This window comes from Trachurus japonicus, chromosome 4, assembly GCF_045865225.1.
Source record: "Trachurus japonicus isolate A0001 chromosome 4, Traja_1.0".
Taxonomy (NCBI): Eukaryota; Metazoa; Chordata; class Actinopteri; order Carangiformes; family Carangidae; genus Trachurus; species Trachurus japonicus.
Window position 1 is genome coordinate 26,235,300 of NC_140910.1, and position 26,084 is coordinate 26,261,383.

General features: G+C 43.5%; 1 protein-coding gene across 4 annotated transcripts in view; it reads left to right on the forward strand.

Moving 5' to 3' along the window:
• The window catches only part of LOC146989058 (discs large homolog 1-like protein), a 114,665-nt gene that overhangs the window by 20,741 nt on the left and 67,840 nt on the right, over positions 1-26,084 (forward strand). For 2 of the 4 annotated variants that reach the window (XM_085774992.1, XM_085774993.1), the window contains exons 5-6: positions 12,638-13,045; positions 18,778-18,900. The exons of 1 other annotated variant lie outside the window; for it this stretch is intronic. In XM_085774992.1, the coding sequence (XP_085631118.1) occupies positions 12,638-13,045; positions 18,778-18,900 (531 nt within the window). The remainder of the gene's footprint in view (positions 1-12,637; positions 13,046-18,777; positions 18,901-26,084) is intronic. One more of the 4 variants, XM_085774994.1, reaches the window with a different exon arrangement.

The following is a 26,084-nucleotide window of genomic DNA, read 5'->3' on the forward strand; positions in this document are numbered from 1 at the left end:
AAGTTCAAACTCCCTATTGAGTGGATGAGAGGGATCATTTGCTATTTTGACAGCTTTTTTCCTTAGCACTTCCTCGTAAATACAACTTAATTGTTTCTGTCTTGTCCCTATGATTTTTGAGGCAAGGTTTACTATTCTCTGCAACTTGCTTCTTCCTTTAATATTTAGATTACCGTACCACATTGCCATGTTAAAAGTTAGAATGCCCTCTATCAGGTTCTTATAAACTGTTTCCATAATGTGCTTACTCACTCTAAAGGAGTTGAGCTTGCGCAGTAGATGGAGACGTTGGTTACAGGTTTTAAAAATATGGTCTGTATTTTCACTGAAATTTAGGTTACAATCAATATATGTACCTAGATATTTGAACTTGTCTACTACCTCTACAATTTGTCCCCTAATTATAAGGGGCTGCACAGGGTCCTTTTCATGAAAGACAAGTTCCTGAGTTTTTGTTACATTGATCTCTAAGGAACTTTCATCACACCACTTCTGGAGAGATGACACATGTGCTCTATATACTTCCTCTCCGACTATGTCCCCCTTCTTTAATAAGGCAACCAGGGCCATATCATCTGCATACTTGAACAAACAAAACTTTTCCAGATCTAATTGGAATTCGTTTGTGTATATGGAAAAAAGTAATGGAGATAAAATGGTCCCCTGCGGGGCGCCGGTGTTAAGCACAGTGATGTCGGACCGAGTATTATTAACCAGGACCTGTTGAGGGCGGTCAGAGAGGAAGTCCCTAACAAGGTGGATAATACCACCATTTACTCCTATGTCGATAAGTCTCTGCAGCAGGATGTGAATCTGCATGCTGTTAAAGGCAGAGGTAAAATCGATAAATAGGGCCCTAGCAAGGTGGGAGGGGGCTTGAAGGTGCTTTGACAGGGTGTGGGACATACTGACAGTTGCGTCATCAGTTCCCCTCTGACTTTTGTAAGCAAACTGGAGATGATCTAAACGGAGGCATATGTAGGCATTGCCAGTGGCTGACGAGGGTTCCCTCAATATGTCATCTGTTTCCCATCATCCCCCTCCTAGGAGTGCACCAAGGATCAGTGCTGGGCCTCCTTTTCTTCCCAGTTTACACCACTTCCTTGCGTCCGATCATGGCTTCTCTTACCATTTTCTATGCAGATGATACCGAACTATATTTCTCCTTCCTGCATGATGATCCCACAGTTTACAGAGATCAAGGATCGATACCTTTAAATAAACTCTCTCTACGACTAAAATCCCATCTAGTCACTCTTATCATCTCAATATCAACAGGGATAATAGAAAACATCAGGCCTTACCTGGCCCAGGACGCCACCCAACTCTGGTCTGAGTTTTCCAGACAAATTAGTTAATCCAGATATAAATTAAATGTGGTATTTACTGTATTATTATAAGAAAGGAAATCTGAATGAAGTCCTCGCTGGGTGCTGTTAAGGAGTCAATTTGAGCACATTGTGACATTTGGCACATTTCACTATTAATAAGTGGATACAGAGACGCTTTCCTGCCAGTAACCTGCACCTAAGGCCATGTTCAGACTGACCGAAAAAATAGGCCTCATTCATTTTAATTAGGCCAGTCCACGGACACAGCAGGGGGGGTGCCAACAAAACGTTGACGCTGTCTCAACTGTTGCTGCAAAGCAACATGATGTCATGATGCGATGCAGCGGCCAATCAAATACAAGCATGCAAAGAGACCTGCAGGATTACTCTAATGCATAAATGCTGTAGATTTACCATGTGGCTTGTAGTTGTTGCATTAATATTAAATACCCCTTCTCTTAGCTGTTAACTTGTAGTAATGTAAACTGATGTGTAGTGTTTTGGTGCTTTGTTAAGCCTTCATTCCTCAAATTAGACTCACTTTGGATTTTACATTACGTCTCTCTGGTGCCTGAAGCTCATTTTCCTCCTAACAGAGCATTTGTGTTATTTGAATGAATTTTTAATATTAATACCTGGTTATAAATACAACAAACAGTGTGAGTGGAAGTGACCGTGGTAAAGCAGCATATGTAAATCTGTATGTAAAAGTTTGTCCAGTGCTGGATCAACGGAAATGCTGATGGTTTTATTTTGATCTGCCACCCTCCGATCAGCATCCTGGTCACCTGTGGTTTAAAATGGCTCAATGCCAGTCTTATCAATCGGCTGCCAGCAGAACAACAGAGCTGAGTTCAAATGTCAATTGAACAAACCACCCCCGAAAAATCTGTGTGTGTGCGTGTGTGTATGTGTATGCGTGTGCTTTTTCTGCGCTGTGTATGTGTGTATGTGTGTGCGTGTTTTTGGAGCTCATGGTTTGTGACTCTGGGTGATGTAACAACAGTGTCTCTGGCTCAGCCATTCAGCCTCTATGTCTCTCTACCCCCCTCTTTCTCTCTCTCTCTCTCCATCAGTGTTATATTTGGTCAATTCAATCTTCACTAGCCCGTATAATACTGTACCCTTACCCCCCCTCCTCGCTCTGTGTGTGTGTGTGTGTGTGTGCTGTTGTATGACTATACAAGGCAGAACATCACTGCAGCAGGTAGAACAAGGGAGAAGGGAAGAGAGAGAGTGAGAGAAAGAGAGAATAAGAGGGAGAGAGAGACGTTACAAATTTAATCCTCCCTCCAACTCAGTGTGCTGGTCTCTCCTCTTCCTCTTCCTCTTTCTTTTTCTTTTTCTTTCTTTCTTTCTGTCTCTCATTGATCTTGCTGAGAGGCGGGCCAAGAGAGGCAGTGGAGCGAAGCGAGGGGAGAGTGAGCAAGGCAGTGTGGGAAAGAGAGAGATAGAGAGAGGGAGAGGGGGAGAGAGGGAGAAGGGGAGCAGAGAGGCAAACTCTCACACAGAAACAGAGAGAAAGAGAGAGAGAGGAGATAGAGGACTGGGACTGCTGCTGCAGAAGAGGACAACAGAGACCACATCCACACTTACATGCACACACACACACACACATGCATTCATTCATGCACACACACTGACCCACACATGCTGACAACAACAACAACAACACCACACACACACACACGTGCTATCCCGTTCTGATACACACACACACACACACACACACACACACACACACATCCTCACTGATGCACAGGCAGACAGTGACCATGCTGCTCTCTGCGTCCTGACCAGCTATGATGAGGATTACACTGATGAAGCTGATGATGAAGATGAGAGCGACGAAGAGCGCGAGGGAGAGGACGCCGGCCTGCCACAGCTGAGGACTGTAGCCAGGCGGTGGGGGGGGTGGGGGGTGGAGGGAGAGGGCAAAGAGGTGGTGGTGGTGGTGGTGGTGGGGGGGGGATTGTGGAGACGGGATGGATGGATGGAGCGCGGTTGATAGAAGACATGCATGTGCGTGTGTGTGGTGTGTGTGCATGCGTGTGTGAGTGAGCGCATGGATGTTATGTGTGTGTGTGTGTGTGTGTGTGTGTAAGTGTGTGTGAGTGTGAAATGTGTGTATGAAGGCTAGGATGTGCCCCCCCCAGCGCGGGACCAGCTAGCTAACGTTAGCCACATGTTGTGCCACTGCAAAGTAGCATGTACCAACAACACCATATCTCTGATGTTTGGATGCAAGGTAGGTAGAGAGTTGCGTGTGTTTGTATGTGTGTGTGTGTGTGTGTGTGTGTGTGTGTGCGCATGTGTGTGTAAGAGAGACAGAGAGAGAGACAGAGAGAGATGCTGGGGGTAAAGGTAAAGTAATGGACAGAAAGAGAGAAAGAGACACTGACTAAGGCAAAATGTGCTGAGACAGAGAAGGAGAGAGGTAATGACTAAGCTTGTCAAGGGACTCGGGGTTGAGGTAAACTAAGGTGAGAGTTAGTAGCCGGCAGGAGAGTGAGTGAGAGAGGCACAGAGAGAAAGAGAGAGAGAGAGAGGTCCTGGCTGTGTGTGTTTATTAAAGAGAGGGAATAGCCGGGTTGAGCTCTGCTGTCTGATTTCATATCATAAACTCTACTACAGCGTCCAGTCTGAGCCCTGTTGCTGCTACGACTCGATCTGATGTTTCGCTGGTTTGAATTCGACACTTCAAGTTATTTAAGTTTGTTTTTTTTATTTTATTCTGTGTCTGCATTTAGAAAGGATAGAATTATAGATGTCTGTCTCTGTGTGTGTGAATTCAGTGTATTTTGGTTTGTAAACATGCAGTTATGTGTTTGGCCACTTGGGGGCAGAGCAACTCGCTGCAGCTTTAGCATTAGTGTTAGCATTCAGCATTTGCAGGTTGTGTTTGTATCCACCTGTTGTTTCCAGTAGCCTACTCGTTATAGGTTTGCACACACACATACACACACACATACCTGAGGGAAATATCTGCCTCTTTATTTTACGACATGCTCCACTGTGTTCACCAGGGAGCTGCTAACCCGTGCACGCTGCTGCTGCACAAGTTTTCATGGAAAATGACGGTAAATCAGAACCGTTACGAAAACTAAAACAAATCAGCAACACTGAGACACAGTGGTGCAACAGAAACTGCAGAGTTGGTGGATTATTTCAGTGGCTGTGTCAGTAACTTATACACCACACACAGAGACATTTCATCCATTGGGAAGAATGTTGATTGTAAAAACCTTAAAATGAAATTACTGTAAGCAAATGAGATAGTATCCAGGACACATTTTCCCTTTACTTTTTTACTTATTAACTGATCCTTTGTGTTCTTTCTCCTGGGGCTTGGCTTTCTTGTTGTTGAACAGTTTCATTTCCAATAACAAAACAATCTTTCCATTGAGTTTTCATCACCTGACTGCCTCTTGCTTTTCATTTAAACAAATTTTCCTATATTAAAAAAGACAGAACCTCAGTGGAAGTAAAATACTGTAAAACATTAACAGGAATATGATTTAAAAATGGAAATATCCAACCAGAATATATACACCTAATACAGGCTACAGTAGGCTATATTGTGCATGGTTTCATATCCCACTATAGTTTCATCAAATGCATGATTTATTATAAACTCCAGTTAGCTGAGTGGATGGCGTCACGGTGGTGCAGTGGATAGTCGACTCGTCTTGGACTCAGTTTATCACAGACAGTTGGGTTTGTTTGCTTGTTCCTCTTCCATGGTCTATAAACATGCATGGCACACTCAGTAGGTCTCCATAGGATAAACATGGCCTCGCTGTGGGAGGCCTTCTGGGATATCCTCAAACAGCCGGCAGCCATGTTGAACTTGATAAACAGGTATAAATAGACAGATGTGTCCACTGTTATCAAGTGACCTTAATCCATTTACAAACAAGATTCGTCTGCACATCTGTCTCCCCGGTAAATTCACAACCGAGCAACTGCAGCTGCCTTAAATTCAGTCACTCCATTATGAATGCGAGGAGTGCAGCCTCCTGACAGGTCCTTGGCATCCAGAACCCCTTATTAAATTAATACCACCATATCCCTTACGAGTGTGTGCCGACTCGCTAATTACATAACGTAAGGCCATGCTAAGTGAATGAGCTTAGGCTAAAATTGGCAATCATCATCTTGCAAAGTACTCTGAAACTGTTGAGTGGAAAATCAACACATGAAATATTAAAGTTCCACCCAAGCGCTTAAGGACCGCGGCTTTGATGTGGAGGAGCTGTTGCTACACTGAGCCGCATCTTTGAACAGTCATTAAACACACAGCTAACCCAAAAACGGCTGCATAAATGGGTCTGCGAACTTGTCTAAATAGCACAGTGAAGAGTGAGAGAGGGAAAGAGTGAGAGACGCTGAGAGAGGAAAACACAAGACTCAATATTCACAGCTTTATCAAACATCATGTCGTTAATCTCAGTGTTATATTCCGCTGCAGAGAAAAAAAAACTGACTGAGACTGAGCGGAGGAGCGCTCGATTTAGTGTGACAGATTCATGTAAGCGCTGTAATGTGAGAAGATACAGTAGGACCACTGGACTGTATGTGTATGTATATGTGGTGGTGTGTGAGTGTATGTGTGTGTGTAATACTGTTGTCCAGTTCAGCAGTTAGCTCATAATAAACTGTATGGACTTTATTTCTGTCCCATTAGATCACCTCAGCATGACGAGCAGGTCGAGAGACAACTGCTACAGTGGAGCTATAAAGAGAGAGAGAGAGAAAGAGAGTCATCATGAGTGTGTGACACAGTGAGAGCAGTTAGTTTTGTCCTCTAGAAGTGAAGCTGGAGACTCAGTGAGTCCTGAAGATTAATAATAACAAGTTAGTCAGAGATTTTACTGAACAGTGTGTGGGTTATTTGTAGTGACCAATGATCAATAATAGAGCATCAGAACAGACATGTTTTGTCTATTAATATAACTTATAAGGTGGCACTTTATAATAACTACACATTATTAAGTGCCATTATTTTTAATTTATCATGTTTCATGATTCATAAACATGTATTAATGCTGCAAATTATGATTAATTCAGGTCGTTACTAATTGTTAAATGATTTATAAAACATCTATGTAGAAGACTTGGGTGAGCTTTTAAATTTTAATTTCATCTTAAAGAAAATGAAATCTAAAAAAAGTTAATGATATAGTTGTCTAATGTGTGACCACTTTAAGTAATTTTGCTGAAAAGTAATTATCTCATTCCAGTAGTTATTTTAAAGTTGCTGAAATTGATAAAGTGGATCAGGAGTGATGGAATCTAAACTTCACTGACGGAGACAGAAACACTGTAAAGTTTGATTAAAGTCACATGTAAACATGGAGAGAAACATGGAGAGAGACAAGCGTGAACACACACACACACACACACACACACACACACACACACACACACACACACACACACACACACACACACACACACACACACACACACACACAGACACACACACTCACACACTTACAGTGAATGGTGTGAGGAGGAGAGTAGCTACATTTTAAATAGATGAGGCTGCACCACCTTCACTCTACCTTTGCCAGCAATGTGTCCATTTCTGAGGCTGTTTAAGTGTCTGAGGAGATAAATCAAACGCACCTTAACTGGGTCAGACAGTTCAACACATTCAAAATAGATGAATATGTCCCTCTATTTCTGCCCAGGTCTGTGTGTTTTCACTGACGACACTTGACGCGAAGCTGCAGCTGCGGTGAAGTCAGTTCAGGAAAATCTTCAGATGAAACATTTAAAACGGCTTTAATTTAGAAACCGGATGTCTTCCCCTCTCAGCCACGTTAAGATACGTGTTGCTTTTGAATTATACATCCCCTTTTGCTTCTTTTCTCTATTTATACATCCAATGATGGTCTTAAAGAGCATTTCCTGCTCTGTGATAACCTTAGTCTCTTCCTGTGTTGATAAAGTTTTTATTAAAGTTAGATTTTTAGCTTTTGGTCAAATACAATCGGCCTGTCTTTCCTGTTTTCTCCTGCAATTGGTCATGATGCCACCACACAGTACCTGGCACATTAAGAGAAAACAGAGTAAACATGCACTGGATATTTACAATGAGACAATAAAACAACCATGTTAGAATAAATAATAGTAATATGTGGGAAGGAGAATGTGTCGACATTGTGTCCACAGTTTAACACCGTTAAAAAAAACCAAATGTGTCCATTGATTCAGTGATTGTCTGACTTTTTAGATTATTGACCCATGTGCATCTGTTACTGTCACTGTGTGGTTGGTCATCAGCTGCTCTCTGATGTTCTTTCTTTGGCAATAAGTGCTTTTGCACTTTATGCCAAAAAGGCCAGAGAGAGAAAGAGAGAGAGAGAGCATGACGTGAGAGACAGAGAATGAAAAGATATATATGGAGAGAGAGAAAGATGAAGGCACGTGTGTGTGTGTGCGAGAAGTCCCTTACGGCAGAGGATCCCCTGCTCTTTCATATCTCACCAAGCGTGACTAACGCCTGGCTTTACACTGACGCACACACTCACACACATACACACGCACGCACGCACACACACACGCGCATGCATGCACACACAGATCCAAACTAGCACATAGACATGTACTAGGATGCTGAATCTGCTCCCAATCTAGTCACGTTTCTCTGGCTATGCAAGACTGGCTGACACACTAAAACATGACAGCCCCAGTGTGCATGTGTGTGTATGTGTGTGTATGTGTGTGTGTGTGTGTGTGTTCAGCAGGCTTTCTGCAGGCACAGTCCTGATTAGGAAAGCTCGTTCCTTGCTAGTCGAGCAAGCAGAGAAACACACACACGTACACACACTTTGATGTAAAAAGAGACATATTTGGTGTCTCTGTCCGTTCATGCATTCATTCCCTCAGAGGTGCTCTGGTATCATGTGAAAATGAAACACCAAATATAGGGTTATAGCTGTGTGTGTGTGTGTGTGTGTGTGTGTGTGTGTACGTGCATGTGTGTGAGTGCAGAGGGCAGGAGCAGCAGTGTTGTGACAACAGTGTGAGCCAGGGTCTCTTCAGGGTCTTAGTGCCCGGCCGCTCAAACCGCTGCTCTCCAGATTATTTTGAGGCGTTTCTGACTAATTAGCGAGTCGACAGTGAATGAAAAGATCAGAGCGAGGGGCGGAGAGGAGATTAGATGCTCAGTAGGGCACGACATGGGGGCTCAGATGGGTTCATTTTTGTCAGAGCAGTATTTACTCACAATCGAGGTCTAAATGAGGCTAAAGGGTGCAGCGGGAGCAGCAGAGGGGGCTGAGCACACGCACACACGCACACATACACACACACACACACACACACACACACACACACACACACGCATGTCTGTTTCAATTCACAGGAATTAGCTGTGACACTTTACAGCACGGACGGAGAGTCCTGTGAACAGCAGCCGCCCACTCTCTGCCCCAAAACAACATGTCTGCCAGACATTTTTTGGGAGTTTGCTGCCCACCAAGACAACACTGCACACTGGCTCACATAGTGACAGTGCTTTAATACTGTGCAGCAGGCAGGCCTTTACCTGTATTTGTTCTAACATCATTGATTCATGAGCTGTGTTGAGTCAGCTGATGTTCAGTGTTTTGGATCAAGGAGACTGACTAAACTTTGTTACAGAACTAAAAATCAGGACAAGAGAAAATCCAATAACGGAGTTTTAAACTGTGCAAAATGTCTAAATGTCTCTCCTGGGAGAGAAGTTTAATTAAGACTGTGGGCTGTGTAGTTACTGAAGCAGAGACGCAGAGGGAGCTCCATGATGAATCACACTGGAACACTTAACTTTTACTGTCATTTTCCTCTAAGTCCTTGCGTTGACTTACTGTACTGTATGTTCATTTCCTGGAGGTGTGGCCTCGCCTCAACCGCCACGGCTACATAGCTAACGCCGACTGAAGCTAAACTGTTCCAACATATACAGTAATGGCTATGCTTCATACTGGTGTGAGTGGATATGTAACATGTGTATACATCATATGTTAAAGTCATGTTAATGTCCAAATAAGCCTTTTCAAATATAATAAGTGTCTATTTATAATAATAAGGCCCAAAGATAAACTCTGGTCATGTGACTTGTTACTCTTCAAAAGAAAAGGTTTTCATCTACTTTACAAACAAAAATGATTTTATACTGATACAGTATATCATAAACAAAGCCTTTTACTATTCTAAACATTGTATTTTAATCATTGCAGTGAGATTATGAACTTAAAGGGATAGTTAAACATTTTGGCAAATTGGCCCATTGCCACAATCCCTAAAGTAGCAGTAGGTTTGTTACCTTTAATTGTTATTTTTGATAAGTTTGATGAGGGAAACCAAGAAATCCCATTAGCCTCCGTAGCGTAGCTCTGAGCAGCTCACGGCTCTGCTCCGCCGTTCTAAAAATAGCTTGCACTGACAATTAAAGGTAACGAACCTACTGCTAAAACTATAGGGATTATGGCAATGGGCCAGTTTGCCAAAATGTTTAATTATCCCTTTAAATGATCACAATAACGTAAACTGTCTCTCAGTCAGTTACACCATGCGTTTCATTAAAGCCACTTCTTCTCCCATATTATACCTCCAACTAAAGCAGCTTCTCATCAGCAGGTGTGCGATGAGGCTGCAGCGTGCGACTGTGTTAACAGGGTTTTTATTACAACACACACTGACTCAGAGAGATCAGCTCTGACTGTTTGTTGGCCACTGACGGAGAGCGAGTAAAAAGGTCAAATGTCATATTAACAGAACCAACTGTGAGATGGTTTGGTCTCTGCAGGAGGAGGAGGATCCATCTCCTCTCAACTCCGCTGCAGGCTGATTGGTCCGACTGCTGCTGCTGCTTTATAGACAACACTCTGTGTGATAGAGCTCTATACAATCAGTCCTTGCATCAAAATATGTTTAAATGTCATGTTGTTAAATTGTTAAATTCATCCTTGATTCACCTGATCTGTATCAGACATGGAGAAAATGGCAAAGTAATACTAAACCATTTTGTACATAACATTACAGTATTACTGTACATGACTGCAGTTTGTGTTCATAATTAATGTGAATGTTGAGCTTACAATGTGAAAATGTGTACAGTACATACAGTACACACAGGAAGTTGAATGACCTGAAAGAGACGATCAGTTTAAAACACACGATGGCCTCTCTTTCTAAATGTTTCCTGCAGTTTGACATGTCATTATTACTGTTAATTTATTTCCATATGTGTCGCCACAGCACTTATCTCTGTGTTTGTATAGATTATGATGTAAAAAGCCACTTAACTTAGTAGCTACGTCCTCTTGAGTTGTGCTGGGTTGTGCACACACATCTCTTAAACGGGCTCCTGTGTGTTTATACCTCTGATTTATTGACCGAGTAGCCGGAGTCTGTTTAGTTTAGTTTGTTTTGCTTTGTGACCGTTCCCGTTGTGTCTCCGCTGAAATTACCTCATTATCTCTGCGTTGATATGATCAGAGAATCCACATCCAATTCGTCTTGGAGCTTTGTAAATCCAGTGTAACTCGCACGCTTTTCTTTATCAGCGTCTCCTTGGTATCTCATTGGTTTTTTAGATTTAATAAGACAGATTAATGAGGGATGAAGGATTTTACCTGGATTTCACCTCATTAGAGTTATTTCCTTGAAGGAGCGAGCGACGGCCCCTGTGCAGCTGATACACACTCCCGTCCTCTTTACACAGCAGCTGGACAATTTCCATACCATGAAACCACAATGTCACAGATTCACTGGCAAAGTACTGGCCCTCCCCTTCCCTCCCCTCCCTCCCTTAGCCTCACTCTCTCTCAACTGTTCTCTGTCCAGTAAAGACCAGAAAAAAAACACATCAAAAACTATATTTTTAAAGATGAAGAGAGGGAGGGAGGGAACGTGGGAATAGGGATTGAGAAGGAGGAGGAGGAGAAATAGTGAGTTTTAGATGTGAAAGGCAAAGATGAAGGTAGAGAGAGGGAGAGGAGGAGGAGGAGGAGGAGAGAAAGACACAGTTATTCCCTGAGGTGGACTTGTCCCCCGCTTGCTGTCCTCATTCAGTTGTGCATCTCATTTTGCTTAAAAAGTTCTGTTTGAAGTCCAATGTGTGTGTTAGTGTGTGTGTATGTGTGTATGTATGTGTGTGTGTGTGTGTGTGTGTGTGTGTGTTTGTGTTTGTGTTTGTGTTTGTGCATTCACATATGTACAATACAGGGAGCTCAGGAAACAATTACTGCCATGCTGTGTGTACACCTGGACTGTCCCTTGTGCTCCCACACACACACACACACACACACACACACACACACACACACACACACACACACACACACACACACACACACAAACTGTACTATAAAAACATCTCATTACACACACATGAGCGCACACACAAACACACACACACACACACTTATGCTGTACTGTTTCGTGCTGGTTGCATTTTTTGCTCTGATGCTTCTTCTTTTCCAGCTTCACTAAACCTTTTCTGCTTCTATGCTTGTCTGTAAACTAACCTCTGTTCTTTCTTTTTTTCTCATCCTTTTCTTCCTCCTCCTCCTCTTCCTGCATCACTTTCCCTGTTTCTTCCTCGGTCTTCCCTGCTTTTCCTCACTCACATTTTATTTTTTACTTCCACCTGGTTTCCTTACCACCTCCTCCTCCTCCTCCTCCTCCTCTTCCTGCATCACTTTCTCTGTTTCTTCCTGGGCATTCCCTCCTTTCCCTCACTGACATTTTATTATTATTTTTTTCCCACCTGGTTTCCTTACCTCCCCCTCCTACTCCTCCTCCTCCTCCTCCTCCTCCTCCTCCTCCTCCTCCTCTTCCTCCTCTTCCTCCTCTTCCTGCATCACTTTTCTCTGTTTCTTCCTCGGTCTTCCCTCCTTTCCCTCACTCACATTTTGTTTTTACTTCCACCTGATTTCCTTACCTCCTCCTCTCCCTCCTCCTCCTCCTCCTCCTCCTCCTCCTCCTCCTCCTCCTCCTTCTCCTCTTCCTCCTCCACCTCCTCTTCCTGCATCACTTTCTCTGTTTCTTCCTGGGTCTTCCCTCCTTTCCCACATTCACATTGTATTTTTTTTGTTTTTACTTCCACCTGGTTTCCTTACCTCCCCTCCCTCCTCCTCCTCCTCCTCCTCCTCTTCCTCCTCTTCCTCTTCTTCCTGCATCACTTTCTCTGTTTCTTCCTGGGTCTTCCCTCCTTTCCCTCACTCACATTTTCTTTTTTTTTTTTTACTTCCACCTGGTTTCCTTACCTCCCCTTCCTCCTCCTCCTCTTCCTCTCTTTTCAACTGTAGAAGTATCGGTATCAAGAAGAAGACGGGGCGTCACCAGGCGCCCCGAAACTCCACCAACACCCGTGTCATCAACATTCAATGGGAGTAGCCAGAGAGCTGAGGGATGGAGGGACCCTGGGGAGGGAGGGGAGGGAGGTGAGGGAGGTGAGGGAGGGGAGGGAGGGGAGGGAGGGGAGGGAGGGGGGCACCTGGAGGAGAGAGGGAGGGAGCGCCGGGACCATGGAGCGGGAGAGGGAGAGGGACAGAGACAGAGACAGGGAGAGAGAACGATCCCTGGGGAGGGATGGATCTCTGGGTCGCCACGGTGACCTGCGGGGGGCCGAGCTGGTTCAGGTGGCGGAGCGGCAGCTGTCTCAGATCCAGCACGTTCACGGATACGTCACTCACACGCACATCACGCCTGTTCAGGTAAACTACACTGTGGACATCCAACACACACACATGCACACAGATTGCCATTGTCAGTCTTTCCCTGTCACATCTGCTAAACCCACGGCCCACCTGTCTGTCACTGATTTACAAACACACACACATGGCTCAGGGCTTACACACACATACACAGACACACACGCACGCTGGCATCATGTTCCCTGCAGAGATCACCAGCCTGTCTGTCAATCCATATGTCAGGATGACTCTGGTGACAGACGCTGTCTATTTGAGGCCACAGGTTTTCCTCTCTGTCTCTGAAATCCTTTGTTGATTTTCATGTTCCGACTCTGAGGCCTATAATCCATCATCTTTGCGCTGCATCCCTACATAATTTAGGACCTTGTGTTAAAGCGTCAACTTATCATAATTGAAATGACAGCCTGTGTTTTTCCCCTGTATTCAAATATTCATATTGTAAACAACCCCTTGATAATATCATAAAAATTTGATAACATGGATTCAGCTGTACGACTGAATCTGTGCACGAGGGCATGTTCCAACCCTGTCGCCAAGAAATTATATTTATATTCTGCTAATTAGTTTTGTCAGTTATGTTTTGAGGGAAGTGTAATCGCTGCCTGGACTGTGTTTGTGGTGAATATTTTTCTTTTTCCAGGGGACATGGTGTTACATTCTTCCATCGTGCACAGGTTGGTGGGGTTTTAGACACCAGAGACGAGGCTGTGGTTGAGTTTAACCAACAAAAGCACTTTGGTTGAGGTTAAGGAGGGATTGTGGTTTCAGTTAAATATAAAGTGGAGTTTCCTCCTCTTCCACCAATGAAGTTGCATTTTACATCCATGTTTGACCAGACTCCATGTGGTGAAAACTTATGGAAGTGAATGATTTAATATTTTACTTAAAGGTCCTGCACCTAATGGTCCCTATAGGCCATAAAATACACTATTTGACTATTACTCATAGTTTAATTTTTTTTATTTATTTTTTACAAAATTCAAAGTAACACTGGAGATTATTTAGTTTCCATTAATAAATTGCATGTAGTGTTCTCTGTCTCAATACTGTTAAAGCAAAAATTCAATTCAACATCACGATCAGACAACCAAAACCAATCTGGGTTCTTCCATAAAAGTTTCTCGAACAGATGGTTTCAAGATTAACCGCACAGCAGGCAATTAAATATAAAATGAAATTACGTAATAACAGAAATCACATAAACGCTGCTCCTCAGGGAAGCCTCTAGATTTGCCTATTTCGATTACCAGTGGTAAAGTACCAGCACCTCTGTTATGTACTCTCTTTATATTAAGTCTCATATGTGGCTCTGAGTGATCATTTTATTTAATTTGCAATTAATTCCTGAGTTTAGACTCATCCCAAATAATTTATCCATTCTTCCTGATGGGCATAAAGAAATCTTTGTTTGATTAGATTTGAAAAGTAAATGTGCATCAGAGAGAGAGCGTGTAGCAGCACATGTCCCAGTTAGTGAAGTTCACCTTTTGACCTTTTGGATATAAAATGTTACCACTTAATAATTTTTCTCAGTTTGACATTTGTGTTAAATTGTGTCATAATTTATTTAACAAATAACTGAGTCATGGCCATAAAAATGTGTTCTGACCTTAACCTTTGACCTTTGACCGTCCACGTGGACGTGTGCCAGATGTAATGAAACTCCCTCCAGGTGTTTGCTGATGTGCTGCCGGTCTCCTGCATGGAGGCGTAATAAAGTAAACACATCATGTCTCATGCTTGAAGTCACTGTTGACTGTGACTATATTTAACCAAGACCACAATCTTCCCCTAACCTTAATTAAAGGCTGACAGTCTCGAAACAAAACGAAGACACTGAACATTTTACTGATGTGTGTAATTATTCTGTAATTTGACAGATGTGTTCATCAACAACAGAGGTTCTCCAGAAGAAAATGCAGTCTGGGCATTGTTACGTTTCTGTCAAAATGTATTTACTGTTGCAGATTAGTGGGTGTCATTATAATTTCTAATAGACACGGGTGTCACTCTTGTGTTGGGCGACTCCTTTGTTTTCAGTTTGAGAACAGAGTTTCTCTTTAAAGGGACGGTTCAGTTTTTTGGGGAAGTTTGGTTGTATGAGGTACAAATATCTATCTAATATAATATCTGCAGTAAACACCTCTCTGCTCTCCCCCAGTCAGTCATACCTGCGCTTTGTGCTAGACAGAGACACAGGCAGTGAACGGACGCAAACTAACAGTGCATTTTCACCCTCTCGTCTCCAACTAACTGACCAACTCACTCAGTATTCCTCCGCACAGGTATAGGCTCCACGATGCGCTGTATCATTCCGCCTTTTCCACACACAGCTAAGAGTCTGATCCAAACAGGTGATGTGATACGGGTGGAGTTATACATCACGTCATGCCTATGTGGACGAATACTGAGTTGGTTAGTTCCAGATAAATGGCTTTTTCCGACCAATTGATGGACTGCAATTGTATTTAACATACACTTAAACAAGTGTATTATTTTTAAATGGGACATCTTGTAGGTGGCAAAAACACGCTGTCCGTTCACTGCTTGTGTCTCTGTCCAGCACGATGCGCAGGTATGGATAATTGCAGATATTATACTTCGGGGCTATTTACACCTCATACAACCCCACTTCCAAAAAACTGAACTATCCCTTTAAACTGAAGAACTTCACAGATCTCTGAGTTCTCAGCAGTTTTATGCTTCTATTCTTGAAGCTGATGACTTTACTCAGCATTAGTGAAGGTGGCAGGCGCACCTCCATTCTCAGTTCAAGTACAAACACAAGTAAAGGTTTCAATATAGCTCCAGAATTAGATTTGAGACTTTTTTTGAAAGTACTTAGAAGTCAAGGATACTGGCCTAAATTTTGCCTCCATGCACAGAGCCCTTCTTTGTACCAGGAGAATACTTTTGCAGAACCGTGCATGCAGGGATTCAGTCGAACGCTTGTCCCATTTTTTAGTAATGAGGCCCATTACTATCTCTTTTCTGCACTCAGTCTGTGTCTGACCGGCTCGCTCTCTCTTTGTCTCCCTTTCTTTCGACTCTCTATCTCCCTCACACACGCTCATAATCGCGCAGCATAACCTGGTAATCTTTTTATTTTGGTTGATTGGGCCGTATCTGTCTGCAGATTAAAGCTTACATCACTGTACTCCACACACACACACACACACACACACACACACACACACACACACACACACACACTGGTTTCCCTGCAGCATGTGCACACTCTCACTTCACATTAACACACATAAGACCTCAGACACACTTCATTACACTTCATAATGTGTATATTATCTTTTGTTGACTTTTTTTCCCCCTCTCCTTGAATCATCGGTTTTACTGCCGTTTAAATCATAATTATGGTCTTTTTTTTATGTGAGATCTAACAAAAAACCGTCTCGTAGCCCATTAAAATTACATAGAAATATGCAAATTAAGAATTACAAATTACTTAGTTAGCACCACATTGAATTTCAAGGTAGGAAATGAGGTGTTTAAAGAGCCGTTGCTTTTCCTCTGTCATTCGCTCAAGCAAAGCCTCCGTATTTTTTATTTATTTATTTTTTTAAGCCGTAAGCCATAAAAGGCTTTACAATGACTCTTAAACAGCTGACAGACATTAGAAAATAAGATTTAAAACGGCCCAGGATTCCTCTGCTTCTTTGATTTCCTCTCGTTTGCAGTTTATGTCTCCCTGTCTCCTCTCTGTCATTTTTCTTCTCCCATCACCCCCTCCATTAAAATGTCATCCTGTTTTAAAATCTGGCATGAGTGATGAGCAGTTAGTGTTTTATTTTCTTAAATCAACTCTTATGTTGTTGTGTGTGTGTGTATTGGGTTAGTTACAGCAGCTTGCAGTTCGGCGCGGCCCCCCTCAGCGCTGACAACTGTATATTATTGGTGTGTCAGGTCGGAGTCGTTACACAGTGTCATTTGTTTGTCCCCTCACTGACTCAGTTGTAAGTCATCACAAGTTCAAAGCTGGTGAAGCTGTGTGTGGAGTGTGGACACAACTGAAGCAGCTCATCTTGTCTGTTCGGTGGAGGAAATATAGTTGTGTAGCTCCACCTAGTGGCCAGATGACACCCACCACCTCTCCTCCAACCCCCAAACATTACACTGGAAAAACAAACAGAGGTGTAAATAGGAGTTTTTGATGTAATTATAATACTGCATGCATTCATACATGAGAGAATCACACAGTATCAATACATGGAATGATTGATCAGTCTGTGCACCAGTAAAGCTGCAGTCTTTACTCAGCTGTGGCCACTGAGCTTCATATCCACTTGCCTCATGGCCATACCAACATCATCATCATCATCATCATCATCATCATCATTCACCTGCGTTTGTTTGGCAGCTGAATATGAAGAACTTGTGTCTTTGTGATGAATGTGTGTGTCGTGGTTGGTGTGTTTGGGTATTCAGGTTTATTTTGAGAACTCCTCCTTCCCAAATGGTGTGTGTGGGTGTTTGGGTGTGTGTGTGTGTGTGTGCGTGAGTGAGTGAGTGACCACAGGTGCTGGGTCTGGCTTGCTTGTGCATGACAGATGGACCTGCCATCTTGTTCTCCCCACGTACATGTTCCCTTCTCTCTCTCTCTCTTTTTCTTTACCACCTCTTTATGTTTCCCTTTTTTATTATCTCTCTCTCTCTCTCTCTCTCTCTCTCTCTCTCTCTCTCTCTCTCTCTCTCTCTCTCTCTCTCTCTCACACACACACACACACTTCCTTCTCTGCAGTTTATCTTAAGTGCATATTTGTGTTTCGTCTCCATCATATAAATAATCCATGCTCACAGTATATCACATCCTGCTGTGATGTCACATTTTTTAAGAAACAGTGGACAGAGACTTTTCTTTTCCCTCATCTACGTACATCCCATAATATATTACTAGTGTCAACGTCAACTGACTAGATAGGTCATTGGATCTTTATTTTCAGCCTTTTATCACAGACCTCAGTTAAACGGATAGTTCAACATTTTGGCAAATTGGCCCATTGCCATATTCCCTATAGTCATAGCAGTAGGTTCGTTACCTTTAATTGTCGGTGCAAGCTGTTTTTAGAACGGCGGAGCAGCGCCGTGAGCTGCTCAGAGCTACGCTACGGAGGCTCATGGGATTTCTTGGTTTCCCTCATCAAATTCATCAAATACACAATCCAACAACTCCCCAACGCTCTGGTGGACAAGTTGTGACCTGCACATTCACCTCACTATGAGATGATAACGGAACGTTATGAGACAGAGTTGTTTTTGAGGCAAATGCAGAGACTGCTTGCTGAAAAACTGACCTGACGCGAACGCGGCCACGCATCAGCAGTTTTGCATGAATTTCCCTCTAAAACAACTCTGTCTGGTAACGTTGTGTTATTATCTCATAGTGTGGTGAATGTGCAGGTCACAACTTGGATTGGATTGGATTGTGTATTAATGAGGGAAACCAAGAAATCCCATTATTAGCCTCCATAGCGTAGCTCTGAGCAGCTTGCGGCTTTGCTCCGCCGTTCTAAAAATAGCTTGCACTGACAATTAAAGGTAATGAACCAACTGCTATGACTAAAGGGATTATGGCAATGGGCCAATTTGTTTTATTTTTTTAAAGTATATTTTTTGGGTCTTTTTTTGCCTTTGTGCGATTTCATATGTAGAGAAACATAGAAACTGAAGGCGTCAGTGTGTGTTGCACCGTGCTGAGCAGTGTCTGTGCACCGTAGGTAGAATCTCCCGAGGTTCCCTACGACGACGAGGCGTGGCCTCACCCAGAGGGAGAGAGGCTGAACGACGTTCCCGCCCCGCCTTTCTCCTCCCTCTATTCACAAAGCCACTCCTACTACCAGGTAAACCTGCCTCTGAGCCCGTCGCATGCGTCCATACAGTCTGTTGTCGTGTTCGTGTGTCGTCTCTGAAGGTCACGATGTGTGAGCATGCCTTTCCTTTTTTTTTTAAACACTTTTTTCCCTCTCTTTTATCGTGTTTGTGTGAGATTATTGTTTCTGCAGATTACCCAAGATTCTTTAAGACTTGCCGTTGTTGCACGCATTGAAATTTACACACACGTCAAATCTTAACACCTCACAGAAGCAGATGCTCCAAGTTGCATTTTCACATTAATAAATTGTTAATAAGACGGACAACCTTGGTAGGAAACTCCTCCTCTGTGCAAATGGAGCTAAAGTGCCAGAGGTCTGAGTGACAGATGGTGAAGAGAGGGAAGACTGAAGGAAAAACAGCTTCCAACATGCTTAGAAAAAGGAGAAATGTTTTAATATTCTTTTAAAGAAGCTTCCTATTTGAACATAGAGAAAGATATCCTTTGTTTATGAGGACACGGAGGAGGAGGAGGAGGTTTCATTATTGATTATACAATAGTTACTATAACTTTTAAAAATGCATCATGTAGCATCTTTAAGAGAACAGTGATTCAGCATGTCCATGCTCTGCTTTTAACGAAATAACTGAATGTAAACATGTTTCACCACAGCCTCTGCACGCAAAACCAAAATGTGACTTTTAATGCTATTGTATCGCCCGTGTTTTTGTTTTGTTTTTATTTCTGGAGTTAGTTCATACGGAGCATGCTACTGCTGTGATTGTTGATACCTTCTGTTCTGTGTGTCTGCTGTGACAGTTTGTGCCTTTTTGCTCTGTGCGCTCGGTCTAATATGGATGTGATGTGAAGGATTACACAACTTGTGTTTAATCAGCATCACCAGAGATGAGAATATCTGTTATGTCTGTTAACTGTGCTGCTGAGATTTTTGCCATCTGGGTACAGAGAGTGAACCACAGTGGGAAGAGAGCTGAGCTTCTCCTGTTTTCATCCACCCACACTGTTCATGTAGTTACAGTTTGTAAACTGCAGGGGGCAGCAGAGGCCAGAGCTAACGCTGTGTGGCCGGCCGCCTCACCAAATCAAGCCTGAAGTGAATTAATCAAACTGTTTGATCGTAAGCATCATGACCAGACACCAGTGGTGCAGACAGATGATTATAAAGGCAACAGCAGGTTTTATTGGGATCATCAGAGTATTAATACACCTCCCACTCTTCTCTGCTTTAATAACTCCACCGACAAAATCTATGTCCACATCAGAAACTGACGAGGGAGAAGGAGTAAAACGTGATTTGCTGCCTCTCTGTTACAGTAAGACATACATATTCCACTCGGAGACGTCAGGGGCTCTTAGTCATTAAGCTAATGTAGATAATTAGGAAGGAAGGAAAGACGGAGGAGAGGACCAGGGAGTGGCAAGAGACGGGATAAAGAGAGAATTAGAGGCAGACAGACACAGAGACGGAGTGCAGATTTGTTGCTGGCTGTTAATCAGCCTGTCACTCAGACCCCAATGAGTCGCTTTCCCCCTCCTGCTGATACACTAATAGAAATTAAGTGCGTGTGACCTTTACACCGGGCTTTCTTTGATGTTGAACAGGTGTGTGTAGTGACGATGGACTACAGTGGGACCACCAGCCTGAACGGCCAATCAGATCAGACCCTGAGCGTTGACTTAGCTGGACCTGACCCTCAGTTAACCAAGTGGCTTAAAATACCTTTTAGTATTTGAACTATCCGCATGTCAAGTGCTGCACCTGTCGCCCATCTAGCCATGGAGCAGAGTGAACGTCATCAATCAACAATGTAACCGATAAAATGGAATAATCAGTGTTTTCAATCAGGACAGGTGATATGATCAATCATCCTTCAAACACTGTGAAAAAAAGTATATAAACAATATATTCGATCAGCTTTAAATTGGAACATCAAGGGAGCTGATGTCAATGTAGCAAATGACACATGTTGTGAATATTTGTGGGCGTTGCTGCCGTTATTTTTCGGTTGTCAATGCAGAGAGCTTCCTGTTCTGTTTGGATGAGAATTTATTAAATGTATAGAAATAACCAATGGTGTTTGATTTGGAAAACTTGTCAACATGCAGTGTCATCTTTGCACGAGTGACATCATTTTTTTTTTTGGTTATCCGGATGTCATGTTCAATAATATCCACTCTCTGTTTTAGCTCTGTTTTTGGTTTCCTCCAGCTCCTGAGGGAAATTATCTCTCTAGTTTATTTATCTGTCTGCTGCCTGCTGCTGAGCAGAGCAGGTGGCATGCGGTGGGTTATTTTAGAGCTTTTTTTATATGCTGCAGTCGAAAACAAGACTTAGAAGAGATGTCATTTGTGTAAACGAATAAACAGGAGACAAAAAAGAGACATGGAGGACATGCAAGAGAAATTGAGGTGAGGCTCTGGAGTATAAGTCTGGACACTGGTGGAGGTCTTGAAGACAGGAAAAGGAGAAGCTGCAGATCAGGATGTAGATATGATGAGCTCAGCCTGACTGGGTATGAAAACTGGCCAATGCACTAAAATGACTGCTGATATAGTTGGATTTTATAGGACGACAGGGACAGTGTGATTGACCAGTTGAAGTTGTGGCCAAATCCTATTGGTTGCCGCACGAGCACAGCAAGCAAGAGTTTATGGTCTCGCACTTTTCCCAGACGTCAGTGCTTCGTTCACGATAGTAATTTATACAATAAAACGAAACAAATGAATCAAATAAAAACAGAAGTTCACCTGAAGTCAGCTGATCATGAGAGATGTGGGTGAGAGAACTTGATGCTGAGCTTTAGTAAAGTTGCTGTAAAACAGACGTGAGGGAAACAGCCCAGTCAGATATTACCTCATCATAACAAGCTTTCACATTATACAGAGTAAGTTGATCCAGTGTCATTATAAAAAAAAAATATTGATTATAAAGTATAAAGAGCAGTTTGTGCTGGAGATCTGAGAAGGAAACTCAGCCCACCTCCCAAACACGACTCTAAATATCTGCTTCGGCCTCTTGGGATTCTCCTTCTGCTTAAGTAGGTGCTTTGTTTGCTCTGCAGTGCTTTATGTCTATTTAGCTTTACATCCAGCGTTTACCTGAGGTGCTTGATGGCTCTTCACTCTGGTCCTTACCAGAACCTGAAAGGGATCTAATGGAAGAACTGGGGGGAGGCCAAAATGGGTTAGAAACCGTTAGCAGAGACCGCAGTATAGATCTGTGTGGCGTCTGGTTTTACAGCGCCTCCAGTTTGGCCGGCGTCCCTTTACGGCAACGCAGAGCTGGCATTTATTTAACTTTTATTGACAGTCATGTTGAAGTTAAAAGTCAGTGAATACAAATGTGACAGGGCAGCAATTGAGTTTTGATGAGCTGAAAAGTCCTGGTTTACCAAATATATCGCTACTAAAGCAGTAATAGTCAGACATAAATACACATAAGTGCATTGTTACTGGGTCACTGTGTCTGCAGGGTCACTCTGTCGACAGCCTGCTAAACGGGGACCTAAAATAGGTTGTGGGTCAGTTCGTGGACGGCCCGGGGGAAGGAGGGACCGCTGGGCAGGAGAGATGGCAAATACATTTGTTAAAAAAATAAAAAATAAAATAAAGGGAACACAGCATTTGTATGCAAGGCCCATCCATCTATCCATCTATCAGCAGCCTGGCCTACCTGTAGAGGATGGAAGGGCAAGGTTGGCTCTCTCAGCAGTCACACATTAAACATGCATGATGTGTGCTTTTATTTAATTGGTCCTAAAATATTAATAGAGCTGGCATTCACTGGCTGACATTTGACTAGAGAGAGAGAGAGAGAAGGAGAGAGAGAGAGAGGAGGAAAAAATGAAAGAGAGAAAGAGAGAGAGGCGCATTAGGGGTTGTGATCGGGCCAGTGTGCCGCTGAATAGTTGCTGTGTCAGCTGACATGTCTGTGGATTGTATTATTTGTTGTGGTGGCTCGCTGCAGACAGACTGGCTGTACGGGGTGACTGGCAGATGCTAATGATATGGTTCCAGTTGTAATTTATGCCGGCCGCGATGATAGCTTCTTACTGTGTGTTCACACTGCGGGGCAACGTGATTGATGTGTTGTCTGTTCTGACCGACTCTGGGCGTTGCAGGAGGCTCAGGTTGCATCGCTGTTGTGTTCTGCAAAAACCACAATAGTTTTCACCCGCGGCTTACAATGTTGTGTTAGAAAAGAGTCTGTTAAACCAGAGAACGTTTATCCATCATTTCACTATCAACAGAACGTGTTTGGTGTTCAATGGACAACAGGAAAACAAGGCAAAGAGGATGTATACTCAGACTGACGGTGCTGATGAAGCAGGTATAATATTTACAGCGTGTGCCATCGCATTTCAGCGTGTTAGCATGCGAATACTTACACAATATTTCAAATAGTTGCTGGGATTTTCCACTCTGGACCACAGCTAAGTTCCTGACACTGCACACGTTTGTAATATTTTTATGTTGACACATCAACTTGCATAATAACCATTGCTTCCCATGTGTAATCAGAGAGTAACTCCAAAGCGTGTCTCTGTTGTCTAGGAATCTGCCTTGGGACTACGGCTGAAATTTAGCAGCTATGCTAAGTCCGGCACATTTACACTGATACTTATGTGCATTGTCCCAACTCAATAGATAAATAAATGAAAATGAAATGAAAGACACATAAAACACAGACAAACTCTTAAACATATTCCTAAATACTGAGCCAGAAACATATGAATCTCAAACATCCAGAGCTGCATGGTGAACAGGCTCCACCCACCATGAAGAGAAATCAAAGATTGTGACCGGGAACATTTTCCTGAGCAATAAAACACATTATTCCTAGATAAGGAATCTCCACGCTTGAACGGGACTCTTCTGTAGATCTCAGTTGGGTCCTGGAGCTGCACACGTTTGATTCAACGCCACAAAATCCCTATAACTTCCTATAACCCAGGCTGATTGGAGCTGCAGGTCTGTCAGTCACAATCACATCTCTGTAGCCCCCACATGAGCCATAATATTCTGCACGGAAGGAAATAAATGGACCTCAGTGACTTGCTAAATGGTCAAACAGAGATTTAATTGGACTTTTCATATGTAATATAACAAGCTTTTTCTTTTTTTTCTTTTTTTTTATAGAAGATTCATGGTTTGAACAGCTTGACCCGTCTGAATCATGAATCAAGTCTTAGTCACAGAAGCCTCTTGCAAAATAAAGTGTCTCAACATCGGAGGGACACTGCTCTGAAAGCCCCTCCCTCCCTCCCTCCCTCCCTCTCACCCACTGTCACTCTCATTTATAAGTTCCTTCATAATATTTAGTTGATAAAAAAAACAAAAAAACACAAGAAATCTCAGCGGCATCTATTCACATCTTATGGAGGGGGGGTGGGGGGGGCAACACATTAGTCAGCGAGTATCAGGTGTATTTCAGGACTCGGCAAGCTGTTGCCATGGAGACGGTTCCCAAGGAAACACAGGCAGAAGCTGTGACAGGGGTCCTGCTCCATCTGCGGCTAATCCTCCGAGAGGCTACGACACGTTAGCCCGTGGAGGCTAACCTGTCTTTAGAGGCTGGAAGAAAAAAAAAAGGGGGAAAGGGTGAGAGTCACCTGTCTGATGAAGCTGTGCAGCTATGTACTGAACCTTTATCCTCCTCGGGTCCAGACGTCGTAGCTGATTGGGCGGCTGCTGCAGCCTGCAGGCCCCGGTGTCATGCTGGAGGGGTTCCTGCGGGGACACTTATCTAACGCTCTCCTCTCCTCTCCCGTCTTCTCCTCTCTTTCCCGTCTTTTCTTTTTCTTTTTATCTCAGTCGGTGCCCAGCAACAGCCTGTTGTTTTCCATTCTGGAGCCGTGCACCATGCGTGTATGTCTGCGTGTGCGTGTGTGTGTGCGTATGTGTGTGTGTGAGAGTGTGTGGGAGAGCTGGGTGCTGCAGTGTCGGGAAACAGCCTCAGGAGAAGATCTCTCTTTCCTGCACACATACACAAACACACACACACACACACACATGTAAACAATAAACCTATCAACTAATGCATGCATGTACTCTGACAAACACACACACATTGTTAAAAGCATACAGTACCTAGCAGTGCTGTGCTTAAGTGTTACTTAGTGAAACTGGGTGAGCATCTCTCTTGTTTCACTCTTGCTTCACTCTTTCTTTCACTCCGACACACACACACACACACACACACACACACACACACCTGCACACACACAAACACACTCTCTTTGTCTTGTGTCTGGCGCTCAGCTGTTTTCTACCACGTCTCCTCCACAACCTGCAACAGGCATCATCATTGCATATGTTTGTGTGTGTGTGTATTCATGTTTGAGGGGTGTGTGTGTGTGTGTATTTGGAGTATAAGGGGGGGGAGGGGGAGGGTGTGTGTGTGGGGGGGGGGGCTCTGATGTCATTGGCTGGCTGGAATGTAAGGGGCGTGGCTTGTAGCAGTAATGATATCTGACAGCGACAGAGAGGGAGAGAGGCGTCGGGTTGCAGCTCCAATAAAAGACTGGAAAAGACAATTTGCTGAAAGACAGACACACACACACACAGAGAGAGAAGGTGGGGAGGTTAGGCAGAAAAAAGAGAGGGAGAGAGAGACTGAATAATGTACTGAGAGAGAGAGAGAGAGAGAGAGAGACGAGAAGAGAGTGAGACTTGGAGCTACATCAGAGATGTAGGAGGGAGGGGAGGAGAAACAGAAGAGTTGCAGAATGATTCTTCCAACCATCCACCTACTTCAGATGCTCTCCCCCTCGCCTGCATCCTTCCACCTCCCTCCTTTCATCTGTCCAGCCACCCGTCCCTCCCTCCTCCCTCCTTCCATATTTAATGGGAGCACACACAGTGACAGAGGGGGAGATTGACTGGTCATCTCCTAGGACTCGGAGAGAAGGAGGGAAGGAGGGAGGGAGCGAGGAAGAGGTGGGGTGGAGGAAGACAGAGAGAGAAAGAGTGAACTCCCTTAAATAATCAATCCTCATATCCTGTCGTTGCCTACGTTGGCCCACGCTGCTTCTCACTCTCTAAAGAAGAGGGAAGGAGGAAGGAGAGTTGGAAGAGAGGAGCTTGTTTCGGACTTCCAGAGATGGGGACGATGCACATTTCTCCCGGCTAGAGAGAAGATGCGATGATGGACAGATGGACAGAGGACAAAGACAGAAGGACAAACGGATT